General features: G+C 34.6%; 1 protein-coding gene across 3 annotated transcripts in view; it reads right to left on the bottom strand.

The window, feature by feature from the left end:
- Nucleotides 1–15480, bottom strand: part of LOC110457039 (sodium/calcium exchanger 2-like) — a 73695-nt gene that overhangs the window by 21110 nt on the left and 37105 nt on the right. For all 3 annotated transcript variants that reach the window (XM_021508131.1, XM_021508130.1, XM_021508132.1), the window contains exon 3: nt 5728–5828. In XM_021508131.1, the coding sequence (XP_021363806.1) occupies nt 5728–5828 (101 nt within the window). The remainder of the gene's footprint in view (nt 1–5727; nt 5829–15480) is intronic.

Here is a 15480-nt window from a genome sequence, read left to right as displayed (position 1 = left end):
AAACCTTTTTCCTTCCATGATTAGTAAATAAAATACAATAGCCTCCAGTTTTAGGACATTTAAAGACATCCATTCTTTTTTAGCTACTGCAAAGCTGTGTAATTTTACCTTTACACTTTCATGACTCAACCATTCCCCAAAAGATTGCTAAAAATGAATAATTTTCTGTTCTTAAATCATACAACACAATGAATATACCTAATTTATTGGATGAAACTTCAGACTTTTACGAACTTTCTCACAGAAGTGATAATTTGAATTAAATTTGTATTTTTGATATCCTTTCAATGATTCCCAAAGGCCTTTCAGTGATGACTGCATTTCCAAAAGCAATCAAATGGTTTATGGAAAACTTTAAGGTAATCTGAAACTTTGACATGAAGCAATTCATTGCATAGCAGGAAAATGTCATAATTGGCAAATACATGCAGTTATGTTGTCATAGAAATTCATAGTTAATCAATTTTAATTTGATCCAATCTTTAGAAAAGAAGTCTCTATATGATTTTGCTATGCAAGCTAGATTTCTCCATTATAATTAACTAGTTGTTGATTTCCGACTGTGAAAACAATTAGTCGTGGTTACGTGCCAGATGAAAAGTCAAATAAATCTTCTTTTCCTTCCAGCAAGATAACAACATTCCCAGCTCCAGCTTTTGATGAACATTTTAATGGTCCACCAGGATTTCATGAATCAGAATCATATTTTGAAACTTTGTCTTTCAAATTTTTTAAAGATACACTTGTGCAAACAGCTGAAATATTTTGTAATAAGATTTCCTTTGACTTCACAATGATTTATTTTCAAAATAGGTCAAAATACGTAAGTCTAGCAGTTTCACTTCCATGGAATTTAAAGTGAACACAAGACATTGAAACCCATTTAAAAGTCTTCTAACGAAAGTGGTATCATAGTGTGATATCACTACTCTTATGAAATAAAACTTCTGATAATCGCAAGACTCTTGGTTCAAGCAGTTTAACTTAATTTGTATTGTTTAAGATTGTGTGTATATTTTTTACTTATTATGTTTTAAACAGTAGACAAAGGGCCATAACTCTGCAAATAGAGCAGCAAAAGACCTGATTTTAGTACTCGACTATCCACCATCCGAAGCGGTACTTAAAAATAATGCAGTATTTTAGATATGCCCTGGACAAAATGATGCAGTCAGACAGATGGAATACAAACCCTTACCTTCCTGTTCACCATTGGGGGATATTAAGCTAAAAGCCAAAAAGGGTACCCTTTCCACAAGCCACCTGTGTATTTTTTGGGGATTGCAAACCTTTAGGAAAAGGACAATTACTGTGGACAATCAATTGACATTAGCACTAAGAGTGATTGTACATTTAATATAACATTTGACATCAACAATGAAGAAGTCTTCCTTACTTTATTTAGCATCATTATTCTTATTAGTTGAACGGGAACTTGATAATGTGATGGACAAGGGATGAATGACAAAAGAAAAACAGCATTCGTTACTGATTTTTTGTTTCCATTGTAGGAGAAAGATATTTAAATAGCTTTAAAACCAGCCTGTCTAGCTGCAGTACATTTGATATATTGCATGTATCGAAAACTACCAGTGATTTCCATAATCAAATAATCAAATAATCAAAGAGAACTCCACGGCAGTGTGTAATAGTGTAGCTGTTTGGAAGTACTGTACATATCTTTGATTAAAGCTGTTTGGAAGTACTGTACATATCTTTGATTAAAGCTGTTTAGAAGTACTGTACATATCTTTGATTAAAGCTGTTTAGAAGTACTGTACATATCTTTGATTAAAGCTGTTTAGAAGTACTGTACATATCTTTGATTAAAGCTGTTTAGACAGCCATTAACCACTGAGTTGTGTGGCAGTGTGTTTAGTGCGATGATGAATAATTCAGGGTTTACAAGTTCACAGCAAAGTAGATGTTGTATAGTACAGGGAGGTATGAATGAACAACAATTTATTATTCATGTAGTGGGGATTGGCTTTGTTAAAATGATAAAACTCTCGACCAGGTGTCGGTTGGCAACAACTGCAACTTGTAAGCAATTAATACCACTGCAATTTTATTATAAAAACAATTCTTTTAATAGCAATGGGATTCTTTCCATTGTAATAAAAATGTTTCTGTCTGTAATTTGAGCAACATAAAAATCACCAAGAATGATTGATTTACTCCAAATTACACAGAGAATATAAAATGGAAATGTAGATGAGAAAACAGGGGAAAATCAATAATATTCTCGGTGCACTTCAGTGATCCAACTCTACAAACCATAAAACAGGTACCAAATCTTGTTTCCATCTTTCTGCAACACACAGGATACCATCAGCCTTTTTACTTTTGTTTCCATTTCAGCACTTTTCAATGATAGTATAACACTAAAATGAACTTGTCTGCTAAACTTTCAATCCTATAATATTGCCAACAACATCAGAGAAAATGCCTATATATTGTATGATGTGAGTTTGGTACCTACTCCCTTGTGTTCTCTGGAGGATTTCTATCACTCAGGACATCATCTTTTACCAGAAAGCAAACCTCAATAGATTAAAGCTTTAAGCCATTTTTTCTCCATTTTAATCAATATTTCGTATCTGGGTGAATTCTTTATCACTTTACTCAAGCTTCCAGGAATGAAACTGCATTAGAGTAAACCAAAGAAAACGACTGATCGTTTTTTCATGTGATGGTTGCTCACCTCTGCATTTAACATAACAACCTATATAACTATATAACATTTTTTTTTTTACAATTTTTGGGACAGCTTATTTTAAGATACCAGTACAAAGAAAATTTCTAATGTGCAAATGCAAAAAAATACTGAAATAACTAAAATGTTATCATGGCCTTAGATTAAGACCTGAATGATTATACAAGTCATGTAAGACATCCAATTATCCAATAATATTTAAACTCTCTCGGAGATTAAATATTTATTGAACATGTGTCAGAGTAAACAAATTATCTTGGTGAAAGCTCAAGAATGTTAAGTTAATTAAGCAAATAGATGGGGTGATCTTGGCTGCACCATGAAAAGCACCCAACAAAAATATATTCCTGGTTTGAGAATTGATATTTCTCATTTAAAGTTTAACATCTGAGTTTTAACAAGAATTCCAGTGTTATCTATGTTGAAGGAATGGAATGAAATATATTTACTGTTAGCAGATCATAGCAGCCTCATTGTTTGCAAATCGACTTTGGAGAAAGTATTCAATCCTTCAAAATATATCGTCAAGAAACCATTAGCCAATCAGATCACAGCGATTTCATTAGATACACTTTTATGTACAAAATTTGGCCAAGCATCCAACTTAAGTGGGAGACTTGGGAAGTAAGTACAATAGGCAAGTTTCATTAAAATCTGATTATTTTTTCCAAAACATAATATTATGGAATCATATCTGTAAACAATCCAAGATGGTTACTGGCAGCAATATTGAATTTTGGATCCATACCAAAACCTAGCTTGAGTGGGGAATAGAAACTGTATCAGTATTCGAAAGAATTTTCCTGAAAATTAAAGCCTTCCTTTAAGAGTAACTGCACAAACACCACAGGTGCTAAAATGTAAGATGGTCAAAGGTGACCATATTGAATTTCAGATCTGGCTCAAATCAAATTAGATTGGTTATTTTTTTAATGCAAGAGTTACCACAAGGAACCTTGAGAGGATGGCAACCCCACCAATGATTTTGCTGACACAGGGATCCCTATATATCACATTCACTTTGCAGGCAACACAAAAACTACAAGTGTAGTGTAACAAATGTGTGTTACATTCATGATGGTATGATAAAATTTATATTATTATTTTTATCATTTAATGAAAACAGTTCTAGAACCCATTAATATATATGTTAATGATGGTTAAGATTTGATATTTACCTTTTCAACCTTGGGCACTTAGCAATTTTTGAAAAATTTGAACTATTATAGAACCTCTAAAATTCTTCATAAAATTGGCATAAAAGACACTTTTGTCTAGTACCAGGTATATATGCCATTGATTTATGGTGAAGGGATGGGACAATCAAACCAGACGATGAATAGGCACGTCTTTAAGGATGGGGCATTTGTTAGATAAAATATGGTACTCAAGCTAACTGTGACCCAGTTTGAATATCCCAAAATGTTGTGACTGCATGACAAAGGCTATGCCAAAACAGAAAACTAAAGGTGTTTTTTTTCTGGAAGTGTCTGAAATTCTACCCTTAACATCAATACTAAGTTTCCTGAAGCCTGACATAAAGAACACAAACAGAGACTTTCATTAGTATTTACTTAGGCAGTACAGATAGGATTTTATCTTCAACTTAAGGTACCAAACCACAGGTGTAAACTCAAAAATAAGATGTTTGTTTGTGATCGGCCATCACATAATGCATTCATTGCTCATATTTTACATATTTCCTACCATGATCATCATATACTGCAAAGCACTCCTCATTGGGAGTACATGTGGAATATATGCAAAAAAAACCTGTTTAGTTTATAAAAAAAATATCCATTCTCATGATATTCAAAGACATTGGGTCATACAGGAAAACAAAGATGTTTTCATTCATTTAACATAAGTTTAAAGGGAATGGATCGAATATTTTACATTCACAGAAAGTCCATCAAAAAGCATTTAATCGATACTCCTGTAGTTTTGCAAGTTGCATTGCTTGTAACATTATGATCACAACAAAAAATGATTATGGTCCCGGAAAAAATAGTAAACATAAATTATCCCAATATTTTTGTTTAATGCTCAAATGCTATCAGTGACTTAGGTGGCTGTTTACTACAGCCCTGTAAAATAAAGGTTTTACAATGAGTGACTGCTGTTTCATCATGTTTATCTAACTTGAGTTAGTCACTCAGAGTTAGTCAATTTTTCAATTTTAGAAAAAAAAATGGTCTTTTCTGTATAATATAAAGTAGTCTGTCTGTATTTTAATCAGAAACGTCTTTGAGGCACACTTGCAAATGCAAAAATGTCTATACAAACTTTTGCCAATTCATTAGTTTTTTCTTCTTTCTATCACCTCGTGACAGAAGTGACACGATCTTCACAACTACATAACTCTGAATAGTTGTTTGCCATTTAAAAGTGAAAAATAAATAAAATTTTGCAAGAACCGTGACACAGCGATGGTGTCAAGATATATTGACAGCAGTAGTGTTGTATTGGCCACAACAAATAGCAGTTCTGTGATGAGCGTTGTCTTATCACGATAAACAAAATCTAAAACATATATATTATACAGATGCAAATTTTACCAGCAAAACAGTGGGTTTCTTTTGATATCATAAACCATTTTAAAAAATGACAAAATGAGATCTGTTCTCACACTATAATTCTGTAAATCTATTCTCTCACTAAAATCCTGTAAAACAAAGCTATCTAATTAAATAAACTTAAAAAAAAACCACAGCATAAACAACTATAGTCATAGATAGAAAACAAAATCAAAAATGGGGGATAAGCTAGCAATTTGTGTCGAAGCTAAATTATGTGCAATAAAAAGTGTTGCTGTTTCTGTATAGGTATTCAATATGTATATATAAAATAATATATAATGTATATATAATATTCATTATGCACTTAATGATATCTTGCATTAATTTTCTGTGGTGAACTTTAATGCAGGACAGTACGTACTAATGCTAACGATGCCATGATTCTATATATAAGTGTGACAGGGGGTACAACAAGGGCACACACTAATTTACCTGAGCCTCTCTTTAACAGTATCGGTGTTTCAAGTTCAATGTAGAAAGTTTCATTCTTCTCGTATTCTTCATGATCGTAAATCTTCACGTTAATGAATTGTCTGAAATGACATCAAGTTAGGAAATCATTGTAGAAATTTAAGCATGGGAAACGAATTCAAAGTAAACAAAAGTAAAGATAAAAGGAGAAAAAAAAGGGAAAAACAACAAACAATACATGAAGCTTGCTGAAATACAAAATGATTTGTGTCAATTAAGCACTGTCTGACTGGATGACATATAAACTCTGATGAGGCAATGAACCAATTGTTATTAGATTCCGGGATTTGTTGGAGGCAAACAAAATCAATTGCATAATAATATATATAGGTTCACATTAAGAATGGATAAGTCATAATGTTAAAAAGAGCCTGTACATGATGAAATATTGACCAGGGTTTGTACTTCTGCGACCAGTGGTTAGTGTGGTGCATAGGATGCACTGTTTACCAGCAACCTCTTGTTCAAAGTGTGTAACTGTCAGTATAACCACACAGAGAACATTAATCTATTAGATATAGAACAGAATCAGGATCTAACATATAGGGAAGGAATGCTGCTAAAACATCATTACTGATGATAATCATATAAATGTGTGGAAATGACACTTAATTCTGAATAATTATGAAATACCAGGATATTTTCATAACACATGTAAAAAAGCTCAAGTTGAAACTTTCAACTTTCATTTTATACCTAAAAATCGACACACAAAAAGGCTCAAACATTGAACGGTGATGTAATATGCATCCTAACATCTGTACATGTACAATATACCTGTAAGCGGAATCATGGCTTTGACTCTAAGTCACTTCAGCAAAAGGAGATTTATTGAAATTCATGACTGATTACCATGCATTACCAATAAAGAAAGTTCCCCAGTAAATGGGTATGTGTGTATTCCATGCTCAACACATTAGACATGTAGCATGCATATAATGTGATACAAATTGTATACATCGGAGAATTCCCTGTGAAACTACATCTAGGCCTAATTGTGAATTGCTGATTGCAATTGGCATACATGCCATATATAACGATTTGAGCGCGAAACTCACGAAAATTACTTCAGAAATTCATTGGACAAGTGGAGGAAATAATTGGTAACTGAACATATCAAAATTTTGAAAACCATCAATTCCCATTTATCAGAAAATATCCTATTTTTCAAATTAAGGAAGAAGAACCTTGGAAAGATCTTTCCTTGTATCTAATCTTGTTTCCTAAAATTGTGTATACCCTGGTAGTTGATTATGGATAGCGTTTTAATTGTGTTGTACATAAATATAGAACTTGATTAGGTTCAAGCACATTCATAAATAGTGTATTAAAATAAGTCTCTGTTATATCTTTTGTAATATTTTCCTGTAAAATAATGTATCTCAAGTGACTCAACTCTCTCCTCCACTTATCATTATAATGGACCATTGGTAAACTCTAGATCATTTATAAATTATTTTATGTATGTTTTCCTTCGCACTCCTACAGGACCATGTTGATAACGGATTGGCTGAGATTTCATCAATGGTTAACAAGTAAGAGCAATATAGTGTAGCTGAGGGGGAGAAAGCAATTTCAACTGGCTCTGTAGACCTTGGTAATGGTTGTGGAAGGTAATACTGAATGAAGGGCGTATCAATCACAGCACTGACAGGTCCTATACCAGTTCCCAATTGAATTGAAACTTGCTTGTACAAGATCTACTCTAGAATTGTATAAATTTGCAATCAGACGCAACAGCTACAAACTGGAGCCCAGGAAACTTCACACGCCATATGGATTCCTTAACTGTTGTGTTATGTTCTTTGATGAAAATTGTCAGGATATTTTTTAAAAGATATTTTAATGAGTTATCTAAAACATTTTATACAGAAAATGAGAACAAAACAATAATTGTTTCCTTTTTACTAATTCAACAAAAGAAAAGGAAATAGTTTCTAAATTTGACATAGCTTCGTTGGATGATCTACTCTTATAACATGCTGACATCATCATTAAAGAGAGATATATAATAGTGTGAATACTTCACTGAAGCAGTACAATGTACGTACTGATTAAAGAAACAATAAAAAAACGCCCGGTAATTTTCTCGGTTCCTTTTTAACAACATGACTTCTCCATTGATTACTCAGAACACATTAACAGGTTTAGCGACTTTTATAAATATCCTAGATTCTATGCCCCTTGTTTTATTTCTTTTAAATGATATGACATAAAACAGAACGGAAACCAAGAAATTGTTGGTATCAAAGGCACATGAATGTTAGGTTGCCATGTCAGGAATCCATTGGCTTGTTGGAAGGTTCCCACACAATACCAGTAATTGGTGGTTGGTGAATCTCCCACTTCCTGTCATCAGACTGTTCTGCCAATGCCAACCCACATTTCTTAGGACAGTTAACTTGTCTTTCAAACTGAAGGCAGATTGAAGTTAAGACCATCAGTGTGCTGTGGTAATTTGATTTGTTTCTCATGAAAGTGAGACTAGTAACATACTTAATGGCCTGGTGAGTGTTAACCCAGAAGTCTTGACAGGAACACCTACATATCTCATTCAACACAATTGAAATTAATTTATATATATTTGCAACAAACTGTCATTTCATGAAATACTTATACTAACAAAGGCCAATAGTTTAGTAATCTGGTGAGTTTTTTTCCTGCTGTTCTAGTTCTGTATAATTACAATGATTAGGAATCAGGAAGCGTTACAATAGCTAGCTATTGACTTTTCCAAGAATTCATTTTGGTCATGCAAGCAAGCTCTTGCTTACACACTCAGAGCCACTCCAGCAAAAAAGGAAATCAAATTTCTGTCTTCTGGGTGTTGATAAACTAGCTCCCAGATGAAGCAAATTGACAGAACTAGATTTGCTTTGGGTAGGCATCGCATTTGAAGTTAAGCTCTGGGAGCCTACAGTGTAGTAATGTGTTGGTATAACTCAGAAATATTGCACTTCTCCGTCATATAGCTGTGAGTTTATAGTTCTGCACGTAATTCAGGTTTGTAGGAAACTGTATTGAAAAGCAGCCCCAAATGATGTAGAATATAAGCACTGAAGCATGAAGCCATATATCAACTGAACCAAAATATCAAATAAAGAAGAAACAAGTCAACTGAAATAATGGAACCTGTATTTCTGTACAGTAATCTAAGCCAGACATTCTTTTTAGATTGTTCCAAAATAAATTGCATAAATTATAACATTTTGGGTTTTTTAATTCCACTTGAGCCCACACACTTTGCTTTTTTTTTAACCAACTCTGGTAGGCCAATGAGCAAACTGGAGCATTTGAAGTGTCTTAATCCTGGTCAGTACCCTAAAAGGCATTGCTACATTTCAAGCATACATAAATTAATAACAAATTACAAGTTATCATTCTGGAAGGAGCATAATATTTTATCAAATTTGAAAAGAATCAATACTTCAGAAGAGCTTTCCTGATATATATGATCATGAATACAATTTATATAGAGTATCTCGCGGCAGTGGGTGAGAGTGCATTGGTTCTGGAAGAATGCAGGAAATTGCTGATGATAGCAAATCTTTAAATCTAAAAGAGTTTTGAACAAAAAACTTAAAAAGGTAGTATTTTTCTTCAATCTAACTGTCACCATAACAAAAATTCTAATCAATTAACATTGTATTGCAACCCACCAATGCCTCAAACTCAGACTTCTGAAAATTCAATTACATTTCCACATTGAATGCCCTGAATACAATCACGTCACTTTCATTTAACACTACTAAAATGTTTATTGTATTACAACTAGAGACAATTGAATTGATACCTCCTCATGAGAAAGTCACCTCTAAACTCTTATTTGTTTCTAAATTCCAGCCCATTTAACTAATGTCAAAGCAAGAGAATATCAGAAATACTTATAATGACAGATTTATCAATACTTCTACTGCAGAACAAAATTGGATTGTGAGGCATTTCTGTGAAAATTTTATTCATGCTTGTAAGCAGATTTAATAGTCAAACAATAACTTTGTAGTGTATTGCCTCCATACCTGACTGCATGTATACACAATGACTCATGTACGGTTGCCAATTGATTTTCCCCCACAAACTGAAGCCTTACATGGGCATTAATACTGACAAAATGAAGACTAAGACAATATTCTGATGTGAAAGTAGCCCAAGTGTCCAGCTTAAATCAACAACCCTGGAGAAATTACACGAAAACCATTGTTCATTCATGCCACAGTGAGTTTGCTCATCAATCTTCAAGGAGATGCATAAAGCAAACAAATTGAATCAAGCTTAGAAATGTATCTAGTTAGAGGCTGAATCCAACTTCTATACACAGTTCAGGATGACACTGTAGCATATTATGTTCCATTATTGATCCCCTACTGCAATTTCAATACTCTTAGAAGCATTGAATAGGATTTAATACATAGGTACATCAAGCAGGCATTAATGTCATAAATCTTTTTCCGACACTGTGTTAGAACTAAATATAATCCTTCACACATGATAAGCCTGTGGGAAACAAGGCGTCGTCATTTATGCAACTGGAAATTGTACAATGCAACAGATTGAAATATTACAAAAAAAATGTATCTGTACAAAACGTCTGAAAAAGTATCCAAAGAGTATGTGTATGTGGCATAAAGCAGTATAGGGTCAGGCATGCATTTTTCTGATTGTGGTGTAGGCAAGAACATGCCAAATTTATTGAGCAACCATCACACATGTTAGGTTCTCAGTGTGTGTGGGTACACAACCATAACACCTCTTGGTATTTGGATGCTTTTCTATAGTGACTCTATCTCTGTATGCACATCAGGTTGGGAACTTACATGTACAGAGTGTACGTACATACTGATGTGCTAGCAAACCATGGCAACTGTCCTATATATTACATCTCATCTTAGAGTGTAGGAGTATATAGAATACAACACAGCAAAAAGTAACTGGTTCCGTTGTGGATCCAGGTTATTTTGATTGTTCTGGGAGACCTTACAAGTCCTTGGTAAAATTTATATATGATGTGAGTGAAAAATTTCAACCGTATTTTGAATTTTTGTAGCACTAAATTTTTCTTGTTTCTTGCTCTGTCACTCAAAGGTTGGTTGAGACAGGTACAAATTACCATGGAAAAAAGGGACATGTTGAATTGATCACAAGAAGGTCAAAACGCAGAAGATGGCTAGTCTCTTGACTGGATATAGTACATATACACCAGGGAAAATCCTGGAACATACTGAAACAATGAGAGGTCTCTGAAGACAAGTTTGATTATATATATCAACAGTCTTCAATCAGCTGTCCATGGGGAGGGCAGTATTGTACAGGCACAGAGAGGCTTTAAGACCCACCACAGGTTACATATATAGGTACACCACAAGTTGTTGTGCCAGGGGAAATCATTGCTATGCTATTTCTGTATGTTGAATTAAGCACAGCTGTAGTAGAGTACCTGTCAGCCTTCCCCTCTCCCATGTGGTACACCCCCTCCACAGTCACACTTATCACTAACGCACTGAATCCTTGTGTACTCCACAGAACAATCCAAACACTTTTTTTATGGCCGACGTCATATTTACATAATTTTAGCTTCTCTTGATCAGCTTAAGTACCTCATTATTGTATGTAATGTGAGGTCCTTGTTCATTTGTATTGCCTGCTTGAGGGCCCTGATCAGACATTACCACTGGCTTTTGATGCCCAATACTGTGTCTGTAAGGGTCAAGAATACCTTAGAATTGGCCCCAAGCATCCCATAACAACATTATCATCACACAAAACCACTACCACATCATGCTGCTTTCAGTGCATTATTGAGATTAAGTAAGAGCTCTACAGACCTGTTAATGAATTACTAGTCAATTCATATTAGTGGATCAGCAAAACAAGGAAGATGTCAATACACCCTCTCGATTAAATCAAGTGTCAAAAGTCTATGCTAATATTGCAAACATGACTTTAAATTTGTGGAAAAGATTTGTTTGAAAAATAAGATTAACGATACTGAGAGGAAAGCTATTATTGCTATTATTTGGTAAAAATGTGGGCAAATAATTTGGCTTCTGTTACTGGAATCATATTGTCCCCAGAATGCACATTTTTGTGATGTTAGTAATGTTAATGACACTATATAGCTGTAGTATAGTAATACAGCAAGTGATAGTATTGGTATATAGCTGTCATGGTCTATCTCATCAGTAATACAGCAAGTGATAGTATGGGTACCGTGGTGCACTTACAATGATAGATATAGCTGTCACCGTCTATCTCATCAGTAATACAGCAAGTGATAGTATTGGTATATAGCTGTCATGGTCTATCTCATCAGTAATACAGCAAGTGATAGTATGGGTATATAGCTATCACGGTCTATCTCATCAGTAATACAGCAAGAGATAGCATGGGTACAGTGGTGCACTTACAATGATAGATATAGCTGTCACCGTCTATCTCATCAGTAATACAGCAAGTGATAGTATTGGTATATAGCTGTCATGGTCTATCTCATCAGTAATACAGCAAGTGGTAGTATGGGTATATAGCTGTCACGGTCTATCTCATCAGGAATACAGCAAGTGATAGTATGGGTACAGTGGTGCACTTACAATGATATATATAGCTGTCACGGTCTATCTCATCAGGAATACAGCAAGTGATAGTATGGGTACAGTGGTGCACTTAAAATGATAGATATAGCTGCCACGGTCTATCTCATCAGTAATACAGCCAGAGATAGTATGGGTACAGTGGTGAACTTACAATGATAGATATAGCTGTCAAGGTCTATCTCATCAGTTATACAGCAAGAGATAGTATGGGTACAGTGGTGCACTTACAATGATAGATATAGCTGCCACGGTCTATCTCATCAGTAATACAGCAAGAGATAGTATGGGTAGTGGTGCACTTACGATGATAGATATAGCTGTCACGGTCTATCTCATCAGTAATACAGCAAGAGATAGTATGGGTACAGTGGTGCATTTCCAATGATAGATATAGCTGTCAAGGGCTATCTCATCAGTAATACAGCAAGAGATAGTATGGGTAGTGGTGCACTTACGATGATAGATATAGCTGTCACGGTCTATCTCATCAGTAATACAGCAAGTGATAGTATGGGTACAGTGGTACACTTACAATTATAGATATAGCTGTCACGGTCTATCTCATCAGTAATACAGCAAGTGATAGTATGGGTACAGTGGTACACTTACAATTATAGATATAGCTGTCACGGTCTATCTCATCAGTAATGGAACACAATTGATAAGTACAATCAAAGTATTTATGAATGGTACTGGTTCCATTCGTCCTCTGATGGGGAAGATCAGACCTGCCAGTCTAATTGGAGGAATTCAATCAAAGTATTTATAAATGGTACTGGTTCCATTTGTCCCCTGATGGGGAAGATCAGACCTGCCAGTCTAATGGCAGGCATTTTATGGGGGCATATTGACACCTCTCAACACTGAACTGTACTTTTTCTAATCTTATCTTCAGTAAATCTAATCTCCCAATAAAGCTTCCCCTCTGACACCAATCTACATGGTGTGCTTTTAATTATTAAGAATTAAGGCAACATCATCTGAAATTAACATTCTGATTTAGATCTTCTGACGTAATGTTAATGTGTAAAACTGGGCTGGCTATCATATAGACCAACATCATCCCTTCCTAAAAAAACAATTCTGTGCCAAAAATAAACCCAATCCATGATATCAAATCCAGAGCCTACACTCTCTCCTCTACCTGCAAACAACAAGGTCAGCTACTGGGAGCAGCTCAGCAGGGTGAGCCATCACAATTTATCCAGATTCCCATCCATCTGTCCTGAACACAGCAGGACAAGGCCGATCATTATCTGTATGTTGACCACCGCTAATGCTGATGGATATACCAAGTGAGTGAAAGTAACAAAAGAAAAGGAAAGCATGGAAGTAGTTCATATCAGGCCAATGGTTCAGCAGCATTTAGCTCAAATAGTCCTACACACAAATGTATCTTGTACAAAGTAATAGCAGTGAATTTCATTGTAATTTTCTGTAAAACATGGTCTTTTGTAAAAGGAAATGTTCAAACTCGTTTTCAATAAAGTAGTGTTCTTCTTCTTCTTCCATTTACTGCGGCAGATCTCATAGATACTCCACTTTCAGTGTTCTGAGGAAGTCTATCAAAGAGTGTTTAACCCTTTCACCCCTATGTAACTTAAGTAAACTCTTCCATGCATTGATCTGGATGAGTCAATTTTGGTCTACAGTGGTGAAAGGGTTAATCTCTGACTACATCTACCTTCACTTTATGATCAGAGGCTGTTCAACATCAAGGAAAACCATTGAGTCTTTATGTACAAGTTAATATTTCATTCTTCAAAGTTTTTTCCCTAAACGCACACTTTTTATATAAACCAGTGAGCATTGGTCCTAGGGTCTACTACCACTGACTGGATATGTAAATCTGAGTGGTACAGAGGTCGTAAATGCCAAGATTGCTCCATTTCTATGCATGTTTTTGTAGTGGATTCTATGTATAAGGATGTTTATAACACACTAGAAACATCATACAAGCTACATGTATAATGGAAATAGCTAGTACACAAGGGAAGATCTGGTATTTCTCATAACAACAAAAACCGGATGTGTATAACACTCCAAAGCTATCTTGGGAATCATATGTGCTTACATGTATACAATGCATATACTTTCTTGTTGGTGTTTTGAGAATGGATCCAAGTTGTCTATAATTTACACTATAATTTCATAAATTAAACTAAACAAGGGATAGAATTGCAAGCAATCTGTAGTCTCCACCTCCAAACAAACTTTGGTGTGAAAAAAAGAATTAAGGGAATAATGTCTGTATATAGTTGGACAAAAAAAACAGGTTGCAGTATTCAACACAGTCTGTTATACAAAGGGGATTAACAGAATATGAGATATGCCCATGATGACCATCAGTAAGCAAAGGGTTATAACTCTGAATTTATTATGCAAACACTCTGCCAGCCTTAAAGGTAATTATATACAAAATTTTGCAATAGTAAGTGACAGAGTATAAGAGATATACCAAGGACAATGGTACTGGAAACAAAGGACCATAACTCTGTAAATAGTTGGTCATGTGACCTGATATAAGTATGTTAAACTGTGCCATTGCAGGAGGTAATCACATGTAAAATTTGGCAATTATAGGTAACAGGATCATTTGAGTATAGCTGCAGACAAAGTGAGTCTGTGACCCACGGAGGGAGAGATGGAATGGAAATATAAAGTCACATCCTCTAGTACTGGTCGATAAGTAATAAACACTTCAAATGATTTCAAATCAATGTAAAAAGAATACAGGTATCTAGGAATCAGCTTGATAAGTCTTTTGTATACGTGTCCATATTTAGGACAACATTCATGATACTTGCAAAAAATTGTTTGGGAATCAAGTTGCTTTTGTAATTATTATTAAATGTATCTGCAATTTTTATAAGTAGCATAAATAACTTCTAACTTTGAATAATGAAAAACAAATAGTTTTGTCCTTACCATATGGTCAGAAACAAAACAAACCAACACACTGTAATGCTATCCAATCAAGTGTGATATGTAGCTGCTGGTGATGGTGTTTTCTTGGTTAATTATTGTGATGTATATAAAGGTGAGCTCCTGGCTCATGCCAAGGTTTCATGCAGACAGCCTACGTACATCATTCACAGCTGATCGGCTTCATGTTTAATAATCA

This window comes from Mizuhopecten yessoensis, unplaced genomic scaffold, assembly GCF_002113885.1.
Source record: "Mizuhopecten yessoensis strain PY_sf001 unplaced genomic scaffold, ASM211388v2 scaffold8995, whole genome shotgun sequence".
NCBI lineage: Eukaryota > Metazoa > Mollusca > Bivalvia > Pectinida > Pectinidae > Mizuhopecten > Mizuhopecten yessoensis.
This window is presented reverse-complemented; position numbering and strand designations above follow the sequence as displayed.